At 43.6% G+C, this 26,098-nt stretch overlaps 1 protein-coding gene across 1 annotated transcript in view; it reads right to left on the bottom strand.

Moving 5' to 3' along the window:
* Positions 1 to 26,098, bottom strand: part of zfpm2a (zinc finger protein, FOG family member 2a) — a 120,070-nt gene that overhangs the window by 21,525 nt on the left and 72,447 nt on the right. Inside the window, exon 5 of the mRNA XM_006794782.2 lies at positions 23,380 to 23,491. Within this exon, the coding sequence (XP_006794845.1) occupies positions 23,380 to 23,491 (112 nt within the window). The remainder of the gene's footprint in view (positions 1 to 23,379; positions 23,492 to 26,098) is intronic.

Raw genomic sequence — 26,098 nt, 5'->3', positions numbered from 1 at the left:
CCTTACAGCTTAATATTTCTAATATTCGGTAGCATACGTAATTTGTGCCAAAATGAAATTTTCAGAGGAGACTCTTTCAGCCAAACTTGGAAAGGAGAATGAGGAAGATAACCTAATTTACTGCAGAGGACAATTATCATGGAAAAAAGCAAACTGAGCGACACATCGCAGGCCGAGGTAGCATCGCTCCTTTCTGAAGAAGACAAACTGGTAGATTGAAGGTCTCTTGAATCCAGGCTGTCGCTGGGGGTAGGGGAGCTCTTGTAATTTGCAGAACTGAATCCATGGAGCGGGCATAAGGGAATAAGTTGGAAGGGGAAGAAGACAGAGAACAAACCTGGCAGGCACGTTGAGGCCATGCCAGTCCTGCCTGCGCCACGCGGTGTGGCAGGGGGGCAGTGCCAGGAAATGTGGCAAGAGGAGGAAAGATCAAACAACAAGGGCTGCAGATCTCCACCAATCTGCTCTGTATTAATGTCAGAGCCAAGGAGCAGCTGAACCAGACGTGATCCACAATGTGTGACAGCAATGTATGTGTGTGCGTGCTCGTGTGTGTCTATATGACCGTTCGCAATTCGCAAACTGGACCAAATTCATAACGGCCTGGTGGTATGAGCGACAGCTCTAAAACTGTCATAGAGTGTGAAACATTTTTCCAACTTGTCCTTAGAAACTTGAGGACAGCAAACGCTCAAGAGTTTGCTCTCAGATTGCTTTTGAAAATTTCCTTACTGTCACATTTCTAATGCATCCCAGCAGCGACTGAATCGGAGCTTTCATTCTGAGGTGTTCCGCATGTCTCTCTGGATGTCAGACACACAGTAGCCCATGATGGAGTGGTGGGAACCTGGTGCCTGCATCGACACGCCTCTCAGCTCCAGTGGGCTGCACACCCAGGCCTGCATCCTGCTCCAAAAACTTGTTCTGTATAGCCGCAATAAAGCAAGCAGACGGCAAATGAGCTCCACGCTGCCATCGCTCCCTCCCGGACAGATGGCAAAATTAGACAATATGCTTTCCAAAATTACACTGAAATCACATGGCCGCGTGTGTGTCTGCTCGCCTGTCTGTCGGTCCATTCTTCCACCCATCCGTCCGTCCCGGATGGCATCCCGGCCATCTTTTGCTTGGGTGTGGCGCCTGGGCAGGGGGCGAGGCGGCGCTGTTTGGGACGGTGAGGAAGCTGGAGCCAGCCTCATTGCTGTTGATTGATATCGGAGCGCTGCAATGGGATGTAGGGCCAGCAGGAGCATCGGCGGACGAGATTGGGGGGTGGAGGAGGGGGGGTTACATGGGCAGGGGGATTGTTGAGGGAGGGGTAGCTGGGGAATGAGCCTGCTCTATGACAATGCATGATGAACAGCCTGCTATTTGGAGTGCATCTGCAGGAGCTCGCGTACTGCCGACTCCTTTGAGAGATGTGGGAGGAGAGCAAATGTTTGAGGAGCGGACTCTGCAACTACCGAATCTCCCAGTGCTCCATGTATTTTGGGAGTGACACAGAGCATCTTATGACAATATTAGCCTCAGCCTCTATCCCTCCTTGTCTTTTTGAAAAGAATCTTGAACCGCAGGCTGATAATAGTATCTCCAACTGATATGGGAGTCTCTGCTGTGAACTGGGAAAAGGGGGAATCTCTGCCGGAAATCTTGTCTCAGGGAAATTACGTTATTCCTCTGCTATACACATTCTGAGATAGAATTGTAAAAGTTGGCAGCCTGACTATCTTGTCATGTAAATAATTTAGCACAGAGGCCTCCCTTCTATCTGTCATGAAAAAAACACAGCCTGTTTCGTTATTTATATGTATTTTCTTTATTTTGACACCATGTGGAGAAGTAGAATCACACTGCCCCCACAACTTAAAAAATAAAAGCACGAATAAAGCCTGTAAAGCTCAATACCCAAGCAAGCAGCAATTTGAATGTGAAAAATATCCTCTAATTAACTAAATAAACATAAACACAGTCGTTACTGGGCTGAATGTGGAGCTGCAGATGGCAGGACAGTCAGATTCTGGACTGACTCATGACAATAGTAGCCAGACAAAGTGAGTAAACACTAGGAAGTTGCACAGTGGCTGAAACAGTTGGGACTTTCCAAAGAGACTAATGGTATATATTCAGGAGAATGATCACAACCACAGGCTGCTCATTGCCAGCTTTGATTGGCCTCCCGGTCTGTCGCTTGGGAGAAACCCCGGTCCCCTCGGTGACGGCTCTGTCACTGTCTTTGTGCCCTGCTCAAGCAATTACGCTCGACTACATGTTTTCATATGGGAAATGGACGACGGAGGGGAGGGTGGCATCGGATTGGGGGGTGCGGGAGGCGTTGTGTGAAAAAGTCATTTTGGAGCTGCACTCTTCAGTTCCGGTCATGCTCTGTACCGACGCAAATTAAAACCTCCCCGGTAGCCTATGTAAATATGCTGCCTACTGCGCTGCGCTTTAATGAGCCATGATATGAAAGACATCTAAAACCAATGGAAAATAACTGGCCACTTAAAGGTGGGGTGAGTCTGACAGGTGACAGGTAGAGCCACGCTGAAGACAGTGTCGGGCTCGGTGAGGGGGGGGGGGGGTGTCAGGTTTGCAGGATGATGGGGGCAAACCAGCTCTGGCATTCAGAAATAATCTGGAGCTGTGAGCTGCAAGCCAGGGGAGAGTAACCAGCTTTTTAGCCCCAGGCATTTCAAAGAATTCTGGGTGGTGGTTGTGGAGAGGGAAAAGGGGGAGCAGGTGGGGATTGTGTGCACGGGGGGTACCTGGTGTGTGCTCATTTTTAAGGGGGTGGAATGTTGTTAGGTGAGAAGTGAAAGGAGACAGTTACTATGTCTCCTGCCTTGAGACACAGCTCATTGTCACCAACTTAAAAAATGTACATAATTTTTCTCCTGGCAGACACACACACACAGGGAGACAGACACACTCAGCCCTCAATCCTCTAATAACCTGTCTTTTAAAAACCTTACAAGGATTACCTATCTGCAAATCTGCTTTGTATGCAGAATGTGATGGCGGAATGGAAATGAGCAACTGTTCAAGATGGCGCCCACCAAAAAAAAAAGAAAAAAAGAAAAGGGGAGCCACATCTGCACAAACCGATTAATCCGAAACATTCAGAGGAATCTCAAGTCATTTACAATATCACAGAATCCATAATCAAGATTCACTGCCAGAGCCTGAGTCTGCGGCACAGAGTCAATGCCCAGTTCAATGAGGGCTGATGGAATGTATAATTTCATGACAGATGCACGCATTCACGGGGGAACACAGGGTCATTTTAACATTCACAGGCAAAAAAAATAACAACTTACCCCAGAAAGGAAATACACACCCAATTATTAATGTGCAAAAGGAGGCACAAGCAAATGAAATATGTAAAAATATTTGCTCACCGATAGCAGAGTATTCATAAAATGCAAATGTTGCACTATATATATATATATATATATATATATATATATATATATATATATATATATATATATATATATATGAATATGGGATGTTTTTAATAGAAACAAATCAATGTAGCTATTTCGAAAAACAGCATTATATAGAGAGAAATATGCATCTCTAATTGGTCAAATCCCCGTGTATGCATAACATTAATTAGGATGATCATGTTTGTTGTAAAGATTATGGGCTTATTTGTTCTAACAGGTGACTCACAGAGAAGACACATTAGGAACAAACCACTGTGGTCTTAGGCTCGTAGTGGGGAGGGGACAAATTTAGTGTGTGGCAACTTGAACGCAATGTATTTCAAATGGGAAAATGGGGCGAACAGATATGTAGATTTTTTTTTCCAAATCTGTGGCATGGTTTGTTGGTTTGAACCTTGCCAAGCCATGCTAAATCCAGCCTTTAAAGCCACGCAGTGAGCTATAAAGGTAGGAGCTGGCTGATAGGCTGGTGAGATCCACTGTTGTTGGGCCATCTGACAGTCAAACTCGTGAGGAAGAGGGAAACAGAGGAACAGGCCAGCGGGGTGCCTTATGAATTTAGACTAAGTTGAGATTCAACATTTGCCCCCCCCCCCCAAAAAAAGCACATTTTCTCCTGTGAACTGTCAACAAATGCAAACCAAACCCAACAAGAACCACCCTGGTGAAAAGCAGTTTTTTGTAATCTCTCGTGTGGTTTTACACTTTGACAAGATGCAACAGAACTGCTTGGGGTTAATGAAAGTAACAATTGGCGGAGAAATAAGTAACAGTAACACTGGTACTGTAGCATAACAGCAAAACGCAGAAATCCAGTTATCGCTATTTTACATTAACTATAAAACATATCACAGCATAAGAATCATAATTTTCATGACAGTATGACACTTCACAGTATGAATACAGACTTCAAACACACAGACACATAATTATCCACATGGTCAGATAATCATTCCAACATACTCACTTCAATACACGCAAATATAGATGTAAACTATGGGCCAAATAATGGGGGAAAGATTAAAGAAAAGATAGACTGTAAAAAAAGATAGTCAGTCATTTAAAACAATCAATCTGATCCAAAGCGACAGCCTCAAAAGCACGATCACCTCTAGTTTTAAAGAAGAAGGAACAATTGGGAGACCGTGATCAGATTATCTGAGAAGTCGGCTGCAGCGATAAGGTCTCAGTCGTACTGATTTATAAGCAGGGGGCTGTCCATGTAGAGCTTTATATGTTAATAATAGCATTATTAAGGAGGATTCTGAATTTCACTGGAGCAAGTGAAGGGAAGCATGAATAGGTGTGATATGTGAGTGCCGGCTAGTTTTTGTCAGTCTCACTGCTCAGTACTACACTGATTAAACAACAGCCTAAGGAGGACTAAGAGACACAAGTTTAAAATTAATTACTATAATCAAGGGAGGAGAAAATGAATGAACTAAAAGCTCCAAATAATTAAATGACAGCAAAAGCTTTGATTTTTGCAATATTTCTTAAATCAAGGAAGAAAGACCGGATGAGCTTACAGATGTGCGATTCAAAATTTAAATGTTGTTCAAAGATGAGTGTAAAAAAGGTCACTCATAGTGATTAAAACTTATTTTTAATTTTCTTTTAGCTCACTCTTTTAACATCTGTTATCAACTCTGTTGGTCAGAATAATAAAAAATTGAGGTATGCTATCTAAAGCTAGCACCTAGCTAGTGACTACAGTTAGCATTTAGCCTGATTAAAATCCTTGTTCAGTACAAGACCCCAAAACTAAAATGCATGCCAAAATGCTTTGTGACTAGCTAACATAAGAGCCATGCAATGAAAGGACAGAGCCAAAAAGGAATACATGTTTTTATTCCATTTAATTTCTGTGTTTCCACTATGTGCTACCAGTGCTAACAGGTTAGCCATTTGCAATTTTACATGGCTTATTCAGCTGGTTTAGGTGTTTTTCTACTTTTGAGTAATCAAAAACAAAATAACGCAGCTTCTGAAAGAAAACTCAGCTTTATTAGGCACTGGTGAATGTGATGAAAGAGTTTTGTTTTTCCCACACGCTCCATCCCACGAGTAAAAAAAGTTCAAGTTAGCTGCTAGGTGAAGCCACGAAGACGTTTATCTGCCCAGTCTGGGTCGCTCTCTCTCCTGCTTCTCCTGGCCCTGATTGCAGAATGGCTTTTACAAGGAGCCATCTCTCGCCCTGGCAACTTTGTGTGACCTTGTGGGACTGAATAAGACTGTAAAATTGATTCAGCTCCCGTAATAAAAGAGCACACACATTATCAGCATTCTAATTATAATTAATACAGGCAGCAGCGGCAGACCCATTATTTACGATGGGGGCCCATGGTAAGCAAACACAATAATAATCTGCTTCATATTTTTATTGATATGTTGATGAATGGCTCTCTTTCACACAAAACACCAATGGAATGTTTCAGTGGCCGATCATACAAGTGCTGATTATTTCACTGCCAATTTCCTTCACCCCTGCTCACCTCCCGCCTCGCCTTTCCTTCAACCTCTCCTCTTCAGGCTTTCATTAGCCCTTTGTGTGTATCACCTTAAGTCCCTGACTCCAAACCTCATTACAGAGAGCTGGGTCAGGTGATAGAGTCGACTAACCTCAAGGAGGTGAATTACTGTCAGAAATAAACAGTCCAGCGGCAACATCACACAGATGTCCGCCTGCTTTTCAAAGAAATACCTGGCACATTGTTTGAAAAGAGACCTGTGTCTAAAGGAGTCTGAAGCAGCCAGAGATATTTCAAAAGATGTTGAATATTAAATTCTGTGTCAGTAATGGTTTCATTCTGCGGTTTTCAGTCGAGAGGCCAGACCACTATAAAGTTTTGGCTGATTTAATTTGTATAATAAAAAATTCTCATAAAAGGTCCCTCAGTGACTTTTAGACCCACTGACTGCACACGCCAGTGTTGTAACACTTCCTGAATCGTGTGCGAAAATAAAAAATAAGAATAGCAACAGTAACAATATTTATTCTTCTTATTTGATTGCTTGTTGGTTTTATCTTTCAGCTCCAAAGCATCTGTGTTTAAATACAGTTCCAGTGGTAGAAAAAGCTTTTTATGCGAGGTTAAAATCCCCCCTTTTCTCAATGGATTATATACTAGTTACAGGATGGAGACTGTTGGCATAGAATAAGAGAATACTTCTATACTGAATAGTGTCTCAATATTTTCTATCCAGCGAATATCTGGTTTACTGAACACAAAGGACCCTACTGCCTCACAGTCAAAGTGTGTAAAATAAAAAGACAGCAACCTTCATATCTAGGTTATCCTTTATAATTAGGTGTCTATGTAGCTTATGCCATTTCCCCTGTTTGATAATTGTAGTCCATCCCTCCTAATTTTGCAGAGAGTCAGAAAAATGCTTATTTGTGCCTATCTTTCTTATTAATTCTCTTCACAAATCCTTGATTATTTTCCAATCCTTTCCTCTGATATCTCTGGCACTGTTTGTCTGTTTCACTCACTCCTCCACTGAGCAGTCTGCCTTCCTTCTCAATCGCCTGTTTTGTTTCCCGTTTTAATGAACAGTTGGATTCTTTTATTTCTCTACAAGTGCTGGATTTGCCTTATCACCCCCCGTCCCTTTGAGGGTTGCCAATTGGTTTTATCCATGGATGTATCATTTCTTAGGCTTCCTCTTTTTTTCTCCACAAAGAGAAAGAACCACTCCGTCAACAAGCCTCTCCGGAGCCAGAGATTAAAAACCTCAACATCACCTACCTTCCAGCGCTACTCCCAACTGGTTTGTGTAAAACTCAATTAAACTTGTCCCCACTGAATTTCACATTACAGTACATTAAAAGGAAATTCTTCAAGCGTGATGACAAAGCTCAAACCTAGCTTCAGAGCCGCTATTTAGGAGCTTTCCTAAACGCTCTAGTCTTCGGGGTTTTAGCCTCATGTCGGTGGAAAAGGCGCCAAAAGCACAAAGACAAAGAGAAGGTCTCTTTTGACTTGAGTGAAAAACAAACTTTATGATTTATTTATTTGCAGACACCCTGAAAGTCGCAGCCTCTGCTTGAGACGCTGCATACAAACGAGGTCTGAGTCTGCCAATTTAACTCCCGACAAAAGGCAAACTGCAGCCTTTTGATGATTAAAGGTAGCCGCGCTCACAAGTAAGCAGGGTGTAATGACGGTTGTCAGCCATGTGACGTTAGCCATCTTTCCTAAATACAGATGTTAATCTTTGGTGTAGATTTTTGATCTGGATTTCAGAGACGCTGCAATTCAATAACAAATTATTCCGCCACCTTCGTGCGATCTGCCTGGGTGAAAAGGGAGTGTTCAGCCGAGCGTCGCGCTGACAGAAAGAAACATCGCAGGTCGATATGCGAGTTAACTTCGCTCACGTGTGATTATATGCGCTTTCAACTACATGACTGCAAACCAGAGACTGAAACACAGGGGGAGGCGGATACCTGAGATGGTGTTCCTTTATGAATAGCATCTATTCTTTTACAGTTTGTGTCCTCCTACTGAGTGTAGCATGGGAGCGACGTGGTTTCCTACAAGGCAGAACGAGAAGGAGCTTGGCTTTGCTTCAGCCAGGTCGGCTTTACAAGAGGGGAATCTGGAGACAGATTCCACTTCACTCGTTCTCTTGTTCTTCCCCCATGTAGACGTCCCTCCCTGCAGCCCAAGAATTTAAGGGCGGCTTTGAACCCATCTCGCTGTTCTTCAACGTCGCAACATGCGCGAGTGCTCGTCTTCGCCCCTCCCCCACTCGTCAGCAACCCAAAAGGTGTTTTCGTGCTGAGATTAGTGGATGAGGTGCAGTCTGTGTTTTGGGCCAAACATGCCAGTCCTTTGACACAAAGGCGGACTCTGACTTCGACTGGGCTACAGACCAAGATCACGCTCCCTTGTCTCCTCCGCTTCCTCCTCAATCCTCTCCAACACATGACATGTGTCACCGCCACAGATCTGCACTGGACGATACGAGCAGTTCAAGGTCAGGGCAAATCCCCAAAGCAGAGAAAAGAGAGGGGTTGGGGTTTGGGGAGGATCTCATAGAACCCACCCCCTTTTTTTTATTCCCAGTGATGAACTATTTAAAAAGTTCATTTCTCCTAAATGCTTAGCATATTTCATGGTGCTATAATGTGAGCACTATAATGTGAAATCTCCATTAGCCAAAGATGGGCGCTGCAGTAATGCCATGGATATGTCAATTTTCTTGTTCTGGAAAAAAAAAAGGAAGTTTTGTAGGGATTTAAAACCCATGTAATATTCATATTTTCTATTTCAGAGCACAATAGCCGGCAAGGAACTAAAGTGATTATACATAGCCAGAGTCAAACTCTGGAGCCGTTATCTATTATGGTTTAATAAATCAACAGGGACAGAGCAGGGTGGACAAATATCCTGGTAACATTTTGGTGCCTTCTCCTCAACCAAATGTGTCTGATGAGATGAAAAATGGGATAAGAAAGACTGAAATAAAGAAGCGTCTTCCATGGAATTACACGAGTGGGGACGTCCACAGATCTTGCATTTTCATGCATCAGTTTTGTGAATCTGCACTCGCAGGTCTCGAGCGACAAAACTTCAATTAACTCCAAGCTACACCAGTGACAAAATATTATTCAGTCCAAAATGCATTTCTGAGGCCAGGTTAACTCAGACAGGAAGGGAAAAGGGGCCACCGTGTAATTATTTGGTACTTACAATGTCCTACACTTCAGATTTGTGAGGATGGCGAGCAGAAAATCTGTTTACTATGGAGCCGAGTTGCTCACTCTCTTCTGTGAAGCCTTTGAATAATTCATGGTGAGAGCCATAGGCATATGCGGTGGAAAAGTGTTAGAGAATATCACACCAAAGATGGCATCCTCCATTATGTGCACTGTGCCCGGCGTGCCCACAGACCTCACATAATGTAATTGGATAAAAGTCAGATGCTGCATATTGAGAAGCTACATAAGGCAGTGATATTCTTCAGAGCCTCTGAAAAGTGCTAATTGACTCAAAAAAGCAGCTACAGGAAAAGGACTGCATGCCTTATTGTCTTCATATATTTATCTCCAGCACCTCATTACTTTTTCGTGCAGTTACAAGAAATAAGTGGAATAAATTTACTTACTACAGCTTGTGTTCAAAAAGCATGACCTCTCCCAAATAGAACAAGAGAGGGGGGCGAAGAACAACAAGTCTTAATTTAAAGTGTCATTATTCCGACTTGGTCCAGCAAAGATGTTTTTGTTGTCATTTTACTTCTGTTGACAACTCGTCTCTTCGTGATGTTAGCGACTGAGACGATGTGACATGTGTTTTACATATCAAAACTGCCAAGCCTTTCATTTAAAGAGGCTTCATCTTCACTGACAACATGTTTATTGACAGGTAAAGCCCCAGAGATTAGACATGCCGGTCTAATTAGTCTCTCCCTCCGCTCCTGTATTTACACAGCTGAAGCCCCCTAGAGAGGAAGGTTGATCAGACAAAAACCAGCCAACCAGTGGTCAAAGTAGTATTCAGATCTTTTATCTGACTAAAGGTACCACTGCTGCACTGCAAAAGCTACTTTGGGTTGCTCCCTTATTCGCAAGGGGTCACCATGGGACAGCAGGTAGCTCCACATGTTTTGATTTGGCAGATGCCCTTCCTGACACAACCTCAAAAGGATTTTGTATCTCCTCCTGGAATCAAACCGTGGATCTTTTCAAACTCAGCCCGTGCAAAAAATACATAACAATACTTGAACTTCATCGTCAGTTCAGCGCCTGTGAATCTTGATTTTTGCTGGTGCTGTACAACAAGGTAGAATTTGAAATGAACTCCCGGGTATTTAACAGCGTTGGGGAGAAGCCAGCTTAGATAATACTTGACAGCAATACTTGACAACCCTGCAATCCAACCAAAAACACTTGGAGACTTGTTTTTAATTGAAACCTGGTTCCTCTGGTGGGAAACCAGTTATGGTAGCTGCCTTCCAAAGTTTCACAACCCAAGCAGAAACACACAGCGTTAGATGTTTTAGGCATTTCAAGAACATATCAATTTGGATTCCATTCTAAAGTAAAAGAATGGAATTCAGCAAAACGTTTCAGCAAAACTTCCAAAAATGTAATATTTTCAAATGTTTGGCGTATCGACAACAAATCAAAACCATTGCTTGAATGATTACTGGAATGAAACAGAAATATTGGATTGGAATATAAGCGCGAGTACCTTAAATCTGTATGTTAGTACAGCACTTGAGTAAATCCAGCACAGAAGCCAACGCTGAAGAGGAAGAGGGGACGATGATGGATGCAGCAGCCATGTAACTGTAGAAAGGAGTCGGTGGGCAGGCTTGCTTAATTCGTGACATGAAATATTACCTGCAGCGTTCGACAGAGCGGACCCGCTTGGATGGCGGGAGAGATAGCATCCATCCTTTCAGTATAAGAAACAAACAAACAAACAAAAGCTCCAAGACCTCTGACCCGACAAAGGAAGTACAACTGATAAGTTAGTAGCAATTTCTCCCTCTTCTCCTGCTCCTCTCGCTTTTCTTTGAATAGCATTTCTCTGCCTTTGGCCCCAGTTTCACCTTGCTACGCCTGTGCCCTTCTATTAAAGGTGGTAATGGCTGCCAACTTCCCTCAGGCCTTCTTTTTAATATTTGTCACTCATGAAAGAAAGGGGGGGGGGGATTGGGAGATGATAAATCTTACTTTTGCCAGCTAAGGGCTTCTATCTCAGAAACAGAATAAAATCCAGTCCCAAAACACTGCTGTGCGCATTAGGAAGCTGTGGGTTTAAGCCTTGTCCGCCATGATCAAACTAGGATTTATGAAGCATCATAACTCCCGACAACATCCAGCGGCTTATTAATTTTATATATTTCTGTCCATTCCCTGATATTCCCAGCCTTGACAGTCACTCAAGATAAGCCAAAAGCGTTCTGACAGGATGGAGTGTGTGTATATTTTTCACTGTTCTGCCCGCTCCCCCTCCAGTTGAATAGCTTTAGTAGAAACCTTGAGGCTGCTGTGATGTGATTCGTCTCTGTTTTTTGTCTTCACTTGCAACCTTCCCATTTGTAAGGGCCCTTAAATCAGCCTTGCACTCTGCTGAGCCATGAGAAAGGGCCTGGCAGAGACGGGGAGGGAGGCGGGTGAAGCGGATTTTTGTGCACGCGTACGGGTTTTAACGTATGTTTACGCACACGCAAAGAAGGTGGGAGGGAGAGAAGGAGGCGACCGGCTCCACCAGAGTATCACACGTGTGGTTGAATTTTAATCAAAACACTCACTAATCACCATTTACAGGCCGTCTATATAAAGGCCTGTTCTCCGATATGAGAGGGCAACATGCTGATAGGGTTTAATTTAACTGGAGTCTAGGTCGGAGGCTTGATTTAATGCGACCCACAGGAAAACTGAGCAGGAGGGAGAGAGAGACAGGAATGGTAGCTCTTTGTGCAATGATCACATAAGTTCACATCAATAAAGCCCCAACCCATTACCAGAAACACTACATGAAAGAGGAGGGGCCCACGGTGGGCACTGGCTGCTCGTCACGTACTGTAACGACAGAACTGGCTCCAACTCTCCTGACAGCTGCTTCACTTTTCTGACGAGCTACGCAGAAGAATCGGGGGCAGGATCTCAACAGGCTGTGTTGAGATATAACTCCTTTAACCTCCTGAACCCTCATTTTCCTGTTAAATTTTGCCCTAAGAGGGCACATTCTGCCGTAACATGCATTTGTGCATGTTTGTTCCAACAACTATTTAAAGCCACATGATGTTCGTTTTATTTGAATTATTCCCTGGCAGGTGTTGGCAAACGAAAAAAACGTTAAGGCATTTCTTTACCTATAAATCTTCAAATGTCAGATCGGCGTCATCCTTGGGACAATAATTATTAACAACGCCTTCCATTATGTATGTGCTGGTTGTCATCTTTTTTAGGTTCGCATTTTTATATGATAAACCCGCAAGTCAACACGAAAGCAGAAATCTTGTGAACAACCCTGTTTATAGCAGTTGTTCTCAAACACTGAAGGGGTCTCAAGTATGCCACCAATCTGGTTGGGACTATGTTGAATCAATATGACTTTTTAGTGAGGAATAAACAAATAGTTTGCTAATGCTTGGCTCTATTTCACAAAAATTCAACTAGTATCCTTTTTTATTGGTAATATCTGCTTTTGAAGCGGGGGAGGCCCCACAAAAAAAGTTTGAGTACCACTGCGTTTCAGACTGATTAAAAAAAAACCCTCTTTCCTCCTCGTTAAGGGTTTATCATCAGTAGGTTTCTTGTGCTTGTTAAAAAGCAAAAAATAGATTAACATTTTTTCATATCAAATGTAATGCAATCATTAACACTTAATTACCGTGAAAATAAATAAATAAAATAAGTAAATCCAGATGTCTCTGCATGTGTTCTGTGGTGTGGGAGAATCACACATTATCACTATTCATGTCTGGTGATGGGGTTGCTGCAGGTCACTTCCAATTTATTCCAAGCAGCTGAAGAAGTTATATTTTGCCTTGCTCGAGGACACTCTGGAGAAGTAACTAAAAGAATTAACAAAACAATGTTCTCATTCATTTACTCAAACTGCTCAAGATCTGAAACAAACTTTCTTCTGAAGCCAGAAGCTACCCGCTAATTCTCTAAGCCTCTGTTGCTTGTGCTCTGGCTACGACCCTGACCAAGCTAACTAGCCACAGTGGCTATCACACCCACCAGTGTCTGACTAAGACCCTAGCATGCACTAGCCAGCTACAGCCCCAGTGACTGAAGCACACAGTGGTGAGGAGGCAGGCAGGATGTAATCTCCAGGAGCTGTTGATACAGGGAAACACACAAGGTTTGGGTCAAAGGGATTAAAATGGTGGAGGTGCTGGCTGTATGAAGAAGAGGGGCTGCGAAATAGTGGCGGGAGCAGCGGGCGAGCCACCCCATAACAGAGAGGAGTGGGGAGATTACAGGGAAAATGGCGCAAGGGGGATTCCTGCAAGGAGACGGGAAGCAGTGACTCCAAATGGCATTGGAACACAGCATTAGCGGCCGCTATTCAACAGTATGCAGGCTTAGCGGGCTCAGGGCATCGGGAGAGAGGTGGTCGTGTTGATGGCGAGTTTCTGTAGGTGACAGGTGCGAGGAAGTCATCTTCACAGCTCCACTTGAAGACTTTCTCTCATACTGTTCAGTCACCCCCTCTGTGACTGTCTAAACATTGTCAATGGCAGAAAAAAAAAAGAGACAAAAAGAAAAATCAAATCTTTAAACAAAGGAGGCCAGCTCTGCGGGGTGATATTGCACGAGGAGAGTTTTAACTGAGCCCTTCATGCCTATGCAAACCGCACATGGTTTGGATAGAGTTCCATCAACAAAACATGTCAATCACCCCTCCGTGAAAAAGGGAGAGATACGAGACTGAAACCTATCTCGCACAGACCCAAATACTGTACTCACGTCTTCCATTTCACAGTGTGTGGGAGAGCGGGGGTTCAAAAAAAAAAAAAAAAAAAAAATCTTACATCGCTCATTTTTTTTCTCCTCAATCCAGCTATCCAAGGGCTCAGATTCCAGTTACATTTCACATTGAATAGACTTGTGTTTCCAGCAGTCTAGCCCTCTTCTAGTATGCTGGCTAGTGGAGCGATGACAGATTGGTTTCCACTCACTGCATGGGGGAGCACAATGGAGTGGCTTTGACAGAGTTAAGAGAAACAGTGCATCAGCACCCCCCCACCCCCCAACAATCTCTCTTTTTCCTCACATGCACACACACACACTCACACTCACACATGCCTCTCTCTTCCACTCTCTCTCCATTTCTTCCTTCTCTTTCTCCCTCTCTCTCTTCCCTGGGGCTTAGAGAATGGATGGCCCTGTCTGACCTGGACGACACTGATGTCTAGTCCTCTACACTACTGTACCTACAGCACGGCTGTCTGCCCGCTCGCCTCTCTGTCCACTCTTTCTCGCTTTTACACACATACACGGCGAACAGGGGCACCCATCTCTGTCACACGGCGCCGACAGGCAGAGGTCAGTAGAGCTCAGGTACTAAAGCAGCCTGGAGGAGGTAGGGATTTGCTCATAAGTGGCCAGTATCGCTGTCACGCTGAAGAAACAACAAGTACAACAGCCTTAAAAATGTAAAAATTGGAACTATAATTGTAAGAAAAAAGAAATAGAGAACAATTCTAAATGACTTTTGAAGGACCTAGCGCCATATCAGAAGCTGGGAATTATTTTCATCTTGGACGATTCTGGATTACGGCCTATACAAAGTGAGTGGCAAATCATAGTGTCATGTGTGGGTGGTTTCATGAAGAAGATCAGAGTTTATGCCCATCGCTAGCATTCAATTAATATTTGCCTTTTGAGGTAACCTTAACCCTACCCTCACCTAACCCTGACTATCCTTAACCAGAGACTGTAACTTCACTGGCGTCCACTTTTACTAAAGAGAAGAAATACTGAAGAAACAGCGCTTGCTTGAGACACTCAGCAGATTTAATATCAACTCAATATCTCTAAATTTGCACTAACGCTGCTAGAAAGGGGATTTTTTTTCAGCATGTATGCACTGGACATGATGTTATAGAGCAAGAGAAACTTGTTATCTGGTTAAAGTCTGACAGCTAAAACTGCATGATTAAGGTTTGGAAAGGGAACGATTTGTGCCACAGGAGTTCAGTCTCTGTTGGTAAAGACAATCTCAATTCTTCTCTGACCTCAGAAACTCTCCATGTGAACTGTATTCGATGACCAAACACAACTTTGATTGCCAAACAAAGATAAAACGCTGACAATATGATCAAGTATGGCATTGATAGACTGTTGATGTCAATGTCGAACCCACCTCACGCATCCCTATGTCCTCACCCATGGCATTAAACTTTTAGCTCAGACACTTGATCGCTTGATAAAATAACCCACAGATAAGGGGCTAATACTGCAGGAGCCTTGCAGTTGTATTCCTCTGTGTTGCTGCAACAAGAAAAAAAATACTGTGATATCCCACTGATACGCTGCTCTAAAGACTATGGGACCATGTTTTGTTTTTTTTCTCAGCCAGGTGGATGTGCAATCAATAAAATGGATTAGCTGCAAAGGTATGTACAAAGGTTATCACCGAGCTCTCCTGCATGAACACAGTGGCGACCCCACAAAACAATTTTGTAATGTCTCATGCTATTTCTTCAGAGGAAATCTGATTATGTTTTGCCCAAGCTAAAAATTGATTTGCAGGGGAGTATACATTATCAAAGGAAAAATGGCTCCTGCAGCACCGGGCCTTATGGCTTGAATTGTTATTTCTAACGCTGTTTTATACGCCGACTGTATCACTGTAACACAGTCAGCGTTGCACACTTCCTTTTCTTTCTCAATAATAACTTTTCTTTCCCCGTCATGTCCCTCTTTCCTTCTCCGTGTGCTTTTTTTGTTCATAGCATGATCATCTCCTCGCTCCCTTGGCACTTCAGAGTTTCACCCTGACTCATTTTCACTTGTTTAGTTCCACTCGCTGCGGTCCTGTGTCAACCCTCACACAGACTTTAACCAGGTGGCTTTCCATCACGCTGACTGACGATCTGAACACCCTTCCACCCAAGTGATTCCTCTATCTCTGTCCCTCCATCTCACTTTCTCTCTCTCTCTCTCTCTCACACACACATACAATGTGACCCCCCTTAAGTCTGATGAAACAACCCTCTCTGCCCATCTCCAAAAAAAGAGAAGAAACTGTGTGGAGGAGCAGAAAGGCCCCTCACTCCAGCTCTCAGCTTTTGTCTCTGATTATCCCTGCACACACACACACACACACACACACACACACACACACACTCTACCTCTCATCCTGCTCCTGGATCTTGTGTGTGTATGTGTGTTTAAGGTGGGGGGGGGGGGGGGGGGGGGGGGTTGACTCTGACCAATGGCATCCAACAGCAGGGCTTTATCCTGAAGCACACTGACAATGCTTTTCACACCTACTTACCACAGCAGAGATGGAGGCGGCGGGCTGGATCATGCCCAGGCCTAAAAGCAGGCTAAGGGCTTTTAGAAGACACACAGAATAGACTCTTTAATTACTGACTCAAGATCCCGCAGTAGATTAAAAAAGAAAAAGAAAAACCCTCACAGAGGCTTATTTTCATATCTGCAGAATTTTTCAATGAATATAAAAACGTTCATTGATTATGCCGTTAAGGGAGGGACGTTAAGCAGGGAAATATAAAGTACATATAATCACATTAGCTTGCGGTGATTAATGTAATAAAATGTGATCTTTTTTTCCCCATCTGTATTGAACACATCCAATACTGAGGAGACATGCTGCAAATACTAAGAAGCAGCTTCCTTAATATCCACTTAACTAGCTCTGTGTGCAAAGACATCTGCGAAAGCACCGCAGATAACTCAAGGAACGTACTTGGCCTGATAGGAAGAGGAATGATGGGGGGGCAAAATCCTAAATAATGACTCATGTGTTCTTTTGATGCTCATACTTGCATTACTTGGAGCACAAACGATTGTATGTGTGTGTGTGTGTGTGCGTGTCTTCCATCCCAGGGACACAATCCTTCCTACGTGATCAATACCAAAGCATTTCTGTTCATTGATTATATAATTATACAGAAATTAAATCTGTGACGCGCTCTCGTGTAGCACCACTAGCTAATATAGCCAGCAGATGAGACTGAGAGGAGGGAAGAAGAGGCTTTCTCTCTACTTACTATTTTTTTCCCTTTTTTTTTAAAAGCACGGTGCTTAAAGCGAGCTCGGTGTAGTCCAGGTACTTCACTCAGATGATTATAATGCCACGAGGGTGCAATACATCACTCTTATTAGCCACACTGGAGCACAATGGTATCATAATTAATGGTCGCAGCAGGATTGAACGCTGCCCTGACATGGAAAAGTGGGCCTACTTAAGCTCTACAAGGCATTTAAATATGCAGAGTGAATGGCACAACCCAAACCCTCCTGCTCTAAGGACAGCCCACGCTCATTAGCCTGACACCCTCCGTGGCATTGATACAAGGACGACTGGCTAAACTCTCAAGCAGGCGCACGCGTGCGCACACACACACAAAACAAGAAATCACAAGCACACATACACAAACACAAAATGTGCAGCGACTACAGTGACAAAATGTTAAACAGCGAGATATGACTAGAACAATCTTGTCCCTCATCAGTGCCCATCACTTCTTTTACATTTCCCCCCTTGCATTGTTGTTTTTGTCTCAAGGCTTAGTCTGCACTGAATGCAGATGGACATATATGTGTCAGCAGCCATTATGTGAATTTTCGGTAATGGCGTTTGGTCTGCCTTTGTGTGTGTGTGTGTCTGTGTGTTTGTAGCGAATGTGCATGCTGTAGCAGAGTGTGTTGTCTGGTGCTTGTGCTATACTGTCTAGCATGGGCAAAACTGCCTGCTCGGTGGGAGAACAATGCACATAAAAGGCTGTCGGAGGAAGCGTCTGGAGCTGACGTCTTTCACGTGGCTCTGAATGGAGCAGCGGTGGGAAGTGGCCGTGTGTGCGTGCGTGTACTTTATATGCTTACGACTGAGACAGAAGAAAAAAATCACAGAGAAAACGCCCTCTTGAATATGTCTCCTGACTATGTTTGTAAAAAATGAGACAAGAGAAAATAATAAAGAGTATGCGTTCCTGTCTCAGTCATGTGCGCTGACATGTGCATGAATGCCTCCTAAAAGCAGGTGTGGGATGTTAAGTCCTCTCAGATTGGTGTATGATTTGGATTTTCCACTCCTCCTCTCCTCTTCCTATCCTGTTCGTAAAACCCGCTACATAACTTCTCCTAAAAGAAGAAGGAAAAAAAAAACACAGTGTAGACGCCACTCAGGAGCTGCCGCGTGCCTAAAACCAGCAGCTCCTCTCCACACGGCTCACTCCAGCCTGACCGTACCGAGTTATCGCGTGGCTCAGTGCAATCAATTATTGCTGCAGTGGAATCATTAATAATTTCCTAATGAAAACGATTCTGTTGATCTCTGTTGTCTTTTAATTAAACATAATTAGTCGGCTGCTCGGAGCTGTGGTGGGGACTCCTTTAGGGTACAATTTTGTTTTAATACACTGATAATGGAATTTTTACATTGTGTCAGTTGTTTAGTTATTATTCAGTCACACTATTTCGCTATGTTCCTAGATAACAGATAATAACCCTCGCACCTTCTATTCGCCGCAGTCATTTTGAAATAGGAGGGTCGAAATGAACAATTAAATTTTGAACTGTAAGAGTCCTCTCCTCTCACCGTTTCATGGCGCACGCTGCCAGGGTGCAGTGCGCGAAACGCTGCAAGTTTGACGCCTTCATTTCACAGGGGGGAAAAACTCAAAATGTCTTTGCATTTTTCTTTCTTTCTTTTTTTTTTTTTTAGAGAGTCTGATAGATACTACATCTGTTCTGTCAGGTCACGCAAGTTCACCATATTGCCTCAGCGGTGTGCTGCTCTGGATCAGTGGAAAGAGCAAATGAAGGCATAAAAAAGGATCTGATTGTGAGGACTTAGAGAATCGGAAATGACACAAAGACGCAGAGATTTAGCTAATTCCGCACCTTATGTAAAACGGCCTAGTTACACTGGTCAATTTCGACACGAACAATGTGGCCAAGTTGCTCTGGAGACTTATTGGACATGCTGTATCTGAATGTGGTCTGGCTTAAGAGGCTTACATTCCAAAAGTTTCGGTGACCTCTGAATAATGCCACGTAATGTGGTCACGTTGACTGTGTATAGTTTCACCTGGCTTACCGTAGATATCAGGTATAAGCGCAATTGAGGTTCAAAGCAAGGATGAACCGAATCATCGTGCGTGGCATCTCACTCCTAAAAAATGTCATGTATTTATTCAAATTGATTTATTGTTATTTGTAAGTTCAGATGTGACTGTGTCTGATTGAACTTGGATGCCCTGCAGCAGAGGAAAGGCCTCACATAATGGGAACATAGTATGATTAAAATATGCCTGAATTATTTACCATAAGCATGGACACTGAAGTACACCTATCTGCTGCTGTAAGGGTTAAATGTGATCAAAAAGTCCCCCTACAAGAGGAGCATTTATTCCTGTTTGGGTAACATTTGTGGAAAAACTACACTTTAAAAATAAAAATAAAAAATTGAATGTATTCATGACTTCCTTAACCTCAGGGCAGAGAGGCCAAAAAGTTCCGAGAGGTGACTAAAGTGAGGAAATACAGCACAACACCTTATCATTAAGAAAGCTGTTTGACAGCATAAGCACATCGGTGGTCACGCTGGCTCTCTGAGCAGCTGCTGAAATCCACAATCAGGCAGGTTTGCGACATCTGAACCCCATCGCTAACACGTTCAGCCGAGAGACGTTGGACGATGAAAAAGAAATCACAATGTGTCTGAATTTGTTTTCTCTGTTAAATCTCTCCCACTTTCCAGCTGCATTGTTTATCAATCTGTTGTTTATCTGTACAGAAAATTCTCCCCTTCTCCCCTCCCTCCCTCCTGTCTGTCATTCGCTCCGTCTCCTCATTCTCCGGCGTTACTGTAACATATAATTACTCTGCAGACTTGCTGCCTGTTTCTATAACTTCGGCGGTTCAAAGAAACTGTCGGAGTGTGGAGGAGAGCATTGTGGGAGTTCCAGGTGGATTTCTCGATAATGAGTTAGCGCAGTAGTAGGAATTGAGAGTTTTAGTAATGGCTGGCTGCTAAGGCTCTTCCTGGGAGTTTAATGTAAAACAAACAGGGCCATGCTGACAGCCTGGGAAAAACAGATATTGCACTTTTTCCCGCTTCCACTTCAGGGCTCGTGCTGTTCTCTCATTTTGAGGAAGGGGAATTTGAAGAAGAATTTATATTCATGAAACGAATGCGAATCTTAATTGGAGACATTTTAAATGACTCAAATATTACTCATGGTCTTCCACTTGTTTTTTTCCCCGCATTTTTTAAATATTCATGCTTTTCTGCTCGTCTCGATTAAGTGATACAGACGTGCAAACAGAGGACAGGGAAAACATCATTTTGCTATAGCAACAGGAATTGCAGCATGTCAAAAACTGGGTCGAATATGTGACATTATAAGGTAAGTGTTTCTTGGTGCTGATGACCAGGGGCGCCCTGTGGGGGGGACCTGACTATGCCATCCTGCTGCTTGTTACACACTCCAGTGCATGTATTATACATAACACATTGCAGGGCTACAACTCTCAGAGGAATCATTTTTGCTGAATCCAGTCCTCCCTCGCTCTGCACATATCCCCCACGCCCCCCACACACACTTCCTGACAAGTTTCGGGGATAGAGGATGAGCATTTGTACGAAAAAAAATAAAATAAAAAAAGCAATGCAGAAATCATAGGACAGAGCGTCCAGCACTAAGCTACAGCCACTCAAACCAATCACCATCCCTTACTTAGAGATACTCCCCCATAGATTCACACTGGCAAGCATCCAAAGTGAACTGCTACTATCTTTGCATGCAGCCATAAAGAAAGCCGAGACCACTGAAACGTGAGCCAAAGCATATTCTGCAAGCATACTGTGTATTGAGATATTCACTGTTTTCCATAAATAACGCATCTCAGGGAGCAACGAAACAGCCAACAGACGGGAAACACAGCACAGGGGTGAAGATATAAACAATCTGGGCCTCAGCTTTTCAAGGTGGGAAGAAAGTTCTTGCCGGACTCCGAGAAGCCTTTTTTCCCTTTAGTCGGTCCGCGCCAGCGTCAATGCGATAAACACAATTCCAGCACGGCTTCAAAAAAGAAACGACAGGCGAAAAAAAAGAAAGGAAAAAAAGACCAAATTCAATATTAAATTTGACAAAGATTTGACATTCCGGCACGCCGGCACTCCATTTCAATGTCACCTCCAGAGGGTGCGCACGCGTGCAGATTGGAATATTTAAAGGAGAGCGATGAAGAAGAATGAGCAGCATAAATCGAGTCACAGTCTGGACGTAAGAGTCAAACGGCCGCGCGGCATCAAACGCTTCATCACTTTCTCAACTTCCTCCCAAGTCCAGGTGGAGAAAAAAAAAAGTTGCCAGGAGCAAAAATGTGGAACAATTTTTTTTCTTTCTTTGGAAGAGAAAAAGCGAGAGAAACGGACACCCGACCCAATTTATGCAACTCGCTTTTGGTAAAGTTGCTGCAGACCAGTTCGAGTCAAGTGTGGAATAGCGCAGGCTGGATTTAGGTTTGAATCTTTGAAGTGCGCTAAAAGTTTGTTTCCAAGTCCAACACGTTGATCGCGTTCCTCCACAAGAGGTGACAAAATTTGTTTTGAGCCGAGTAATCGACTTACTGATTCTCTGAGGTGACAAGAGATATTTAACTCTGAGAATTGAATTAATTCTTTGTATTCAACATTCCCCCTATTATCGCTTATTATCAGTGGCAAGCATGTGCTGATGCTTGTGGAGGATTTAGAGTAATGAACTTATACAAGCAGAGCACAAGAGCGACTTGCACAAGGGGTCGTCTGGAGATGTTATTGTGTTTTAATTTAATAAGGTCAAGTTGGAAGCGACAAACAAAGGCGCTCCCAGCTGAGGTGGCGATGATGCTGTGTGTGATGTTATCGCCAGGATACATGTATGAAGAGTGGCAGAGGAAATTCTCAAGAAAAAAAAAAGAAGAAGTGAGAAATCCTGTTATTGCCCTTCTTTTTGTTTCATACAGTCACTCTGTGAGCAAAAAGATTAGAAGATTTTAAAGAAGTGCATAATCTTCTTTAACAGCTTATCAAAACTTTAATGATTTGGTGATAAAGAGCACAAAGTTAAGTAGCCGGTTAAGAGGATAACTCCCCAGTGCAGTCTAGTGATTAGTAGATGAGAATTGGGAGACCGAAAATCCGGGTTGCAAATCCCACTCCTGCCACTTATTCACTTTGAGGGAGAAGAAGCTCCATTTCAGCTTTGGGGGTATTGTCACGGGGTAATCATTTTTGAAAAGAGATAAATAGAGGCCCCCCCTACCCACCCCTTCAGAAGCCCAAACACATCTTTATTTACGTATTTATTTCGCCGTGTCTCTTTGGTTAACACCCGTCAAGACCCAATTATAGCTGCAGAAGCCATGCGCTTTCATGAGGAGTGAAGCTCCACACTTTAGTGTCAGTGCTGTGTACAGTGCGAGCATCTTCTCATGCAATCTGCAACAAACCCAGCTCTCCACAGATCAGTTTGCGGGGCTCCTTTAATGAGGCCCTGCTGGACACAATGCAGGGGATTGAGGAGTTTATCGTCGTGACAGTGGGTCGTGGGTTTTTGGTGGGGGGGGGTTTGCATGCTTTGGATTACTTTTGTATAACTAACATGGATTTTCTGACAGATAGCGGTGCTTTTCCTTTTTCTTTTCCTCAACACATGTTTACAGAAATCCACTTCTCATTGGGAAGTTGTATGAATGCAGCTGATTTATTAAAAGATGTACGACTAAAGCTTCGCCGAATTAGCCGAGAAGAACAAATGAAGCAAAGTGGCAAACACATCTCCACTCGTGCTTTTCCTCGCTATCTACCCCGAGATAGGGATTCACTTAGTATAAAAGAGTGTGGGGAGGAAGGGGGGGGGGGGGGGGGGCATTAATTACCTTGTGAAATCTAAAGACCATTAACTTTGTGTGTCAAGTGATGTTTCTCACTTCCCAATCAGAGTTTTAGAGATATAAACGACTCTTTGGATGAGGAAAACAGATATGGAGCGAGAGCGCGCCTTTCTGTGTGTCCTCGTGGGCTGTGTAGATGCAATTATTTGTGCTTGTTTGTGACTTTGAGAAGAAGAAGAGAAGGAAAGAGAGGAGGAAAAAGTAAAAGAATGACAGAGGGAGAGAGACAGGCAGAGGAGGAGTGGATGGAGGATTGTGGCGTGGTGTGCTGCGCTGCAGAGAGATAACAGGATGCCGGCGCGGCTTGCTTACCTTTGCTGTACACCACACAGTTGTTTTTGTTGTCTTCCGCTCCCTGCCAAGTCACATCCAGCAGCCACCTGGGGCCGGCGCTCAACACCACCGGGACCGTGCTCTTCGTCTTCTGGTCGAGGACAGATAACAAACACTAATCATTTGCTTATTTTGGTGATTAAAGAAACATTAATAACCTCTGAGTTACGCTCTTCCGCTGCACTGAATGACCATAAAGAGGCAATTTCAGAAACTATACAGCGTGCAACTCAAGTCCAGCACAATCCTTTTTTTCTCTTTTTTTTTCCTACACTGCTGAGAAAATGTGAAATCAGGGCAGTTTTTATGAGTGTATGTGTGTGTGCGAGTTGGCCAACAGACAAATGCAGTGCTTGGTGTGATGGCAAATGGGTGCAAGAGCCCGCACCGTATCTGTTTCATCCAGGATTCAACCCGGAGATCCAGAATCAGATCCACTAGATTAAATAAAACATCTCACGTGTCTGGGAATCATAAAAAAATGAAAGGAAGAAAGGAAAAATAAGGACGGTGACTTTCAGAGAGAAGGAAGCAAGTGTTCGGCGGTGAACTTTGGGCGCATTGTGCCTCGCTATCACCAGGATCTCACTATTTCCTGAAACAAGCAGGGAAGAATTTAAAGAATCAGTATCCATTTCAAAGGCCGATTGAGGTCAGAGTTTTTATAATATACCGGGAAATTATTCCAAATGTGTAAGGTCATTTTTCTTCTTGGTCAGAGGTCAAACGTGGGGTTTCATTCCACTGAAAGAATCAGAAATAAATAAATAAAACAGAGTGAGATAGAGAGCTACACCTTCTATAATAGATTCACATGCTGCGCTGTCACCACATTCGCCTGCGCTGTTCATCCTCACATGATTTTCTAGTCTGTTTTATTTTATGCTGGTTCTCCTTTTCTTTTGCTTCTTGTAAAGCGATGCGTTGGTGGTGTCGTGCATATGTTGTGTGTGTATGGAGGTGGTGGAGGGGCTGTTGCAACATCTCAGGCAGCTGGGTACAGTAGCCTATTACTCAAAGGCAGAATGTCACTATTTTAAGGCCATTTCTTTTGAACCCCGGGGCCTCCCCTTCATTAGGAGCCTACAGAAAACAGTTTAGCTAAGAGAAAATAGGTTGGGCTGCAATCTCGACACTTCATTTCTTTTTCCCCATCTGAGGCGGCCGGTGACAGGACACTGTCCATCTGCCTAATGCAAAAGCAAAATACCAGCCCTCTCGCGCACTTTTCACTTATTTCTCCCCCGCAAGAGGCAGCAACCTTCAAGGATAAATGCAAATGTCACTTGAGCATGTTAAAGGTCTGAATTGGCACAGATATGCACAAGAGATGAGCACTGTGCTCCGGCAGTGTGTCTGCATGCCCCCTCCTCTTCCTCCTACTCGTCCACCCGCCCATTTCTCTTTCCATGAACTCATCTAGTCAGAGGCTGGAGGACATGGATTTCTATTTATTTATTTTTTATGTTTTTTTAGAGCGAGAGAGCATTATTTACAAATGGCAAATACATCTCAGAGAGAGCTGATAGGAATCTGTTTGGATCTTGTCTGCAAAATGACGAAGACAAACGCAGACACTCAATAGAGACAGATTTCGAAATAGTCCCTCTCTCTTTATATATATATAGCTTCGCACATTGGCAAACTACACCGGCAAAACTGATCAAACACAGACAGCAAATTGTGTCTGTTGATATTCTTATTCCTTCTCCTGGCATCTCTTTATCCCGTCCTGGCAGCAGATGAGAGAGAGAGACAGAGAGAGAGGGAGCGAGAGAGAGGACCTCTGTAATTTAAGTCGTCCGCAATTTCACATTTCAAATTAGCCTCACAATAAAGTCTTCTATCTGGCTAACCTGAAAATCTCACACCCCTGTCAAAGGAGCAGAGCAGACCAGGCCGATTGTTGCTAGGACGACTATCTGAAATGGAAATCAGATTAACCCTTTCTCAGATCTCCAGACTGGAGCCATCTCTTATTCAGCAGCGAGAGGCCTCTCTGCCATCCTCCTGCACCTCTGGGAATTCATGATATTCCAGCTGCTCTTAATGTAGCCAGCAGAGACAAAGCGGCCATATTAACGACACATCTTCCCATGTTACGTTAGAAATACCATCACAATTTGTTAAGACTTGTGGCAGTAATCGCAATTGTTCCTCTGGTTCCCGCTGTAATAGAAACTTGCGATGCATTAGCTTTGATTTAATTGTCACTGTCAACTATTCGCTTTGGTTCCCCTTTTTCTTGCAAAGTGAGCAGCAACAAGCCCCTGACAGCCAGTCTCAGTGCAGATTTACATAAAGCATCTATAGTGACAATATGCGCTTTGTAAGCAGCCTGCGTGTAGCAGCCCCCGCAAAGACAAAGAAGCGCACAAGAACGACCGCACGCACAACAAATTTAGGATTAAGACACAGCGGCGTCACCGCAGCGAGGAGCGTCTCTGCAAATGCAAATGAAAACATTGGTACAACTGGATCAGTTGGCCTAAGTGGCCGAGGCCAGAAGAGGGAAAAAAACACGCAGATTGACAGGCAGAAAATTGCAATTTTCCCTCGAGCTAGGGACTCAGAGATGGACTGGCTGTACGGAAACAAACTCCTCACAGAGATGCCAGCCATAAAAAAAAGAGAAAAAAGGGGGGGATGTGACGTAGGGAGGCTTTTTCCTGCCCAAAACAGCACACTGAGGGGGAAC

The sequence above is a fragment of the Neolamprologus brichardi genome, chromosome 11 (genome assembly GCF_056152115.1).
Source record: "Neolamprologus brichardi isolate AB-2024 chromosome 11, ASM5615211v1, whole genome shotgun sequence".
Taxonomy (NCBI): Eukaryota; Metazoa; Chordata; class Actinopteri; order Cichliformes; family Cichlidae; genus Neolamprologus; species Neolamprologus brichardi.
The sequence above is the reverse complement of the archived record's forward strand: the minus strand, read 5'-3'. Positions and strand labels throughout refer to the sequence as shown.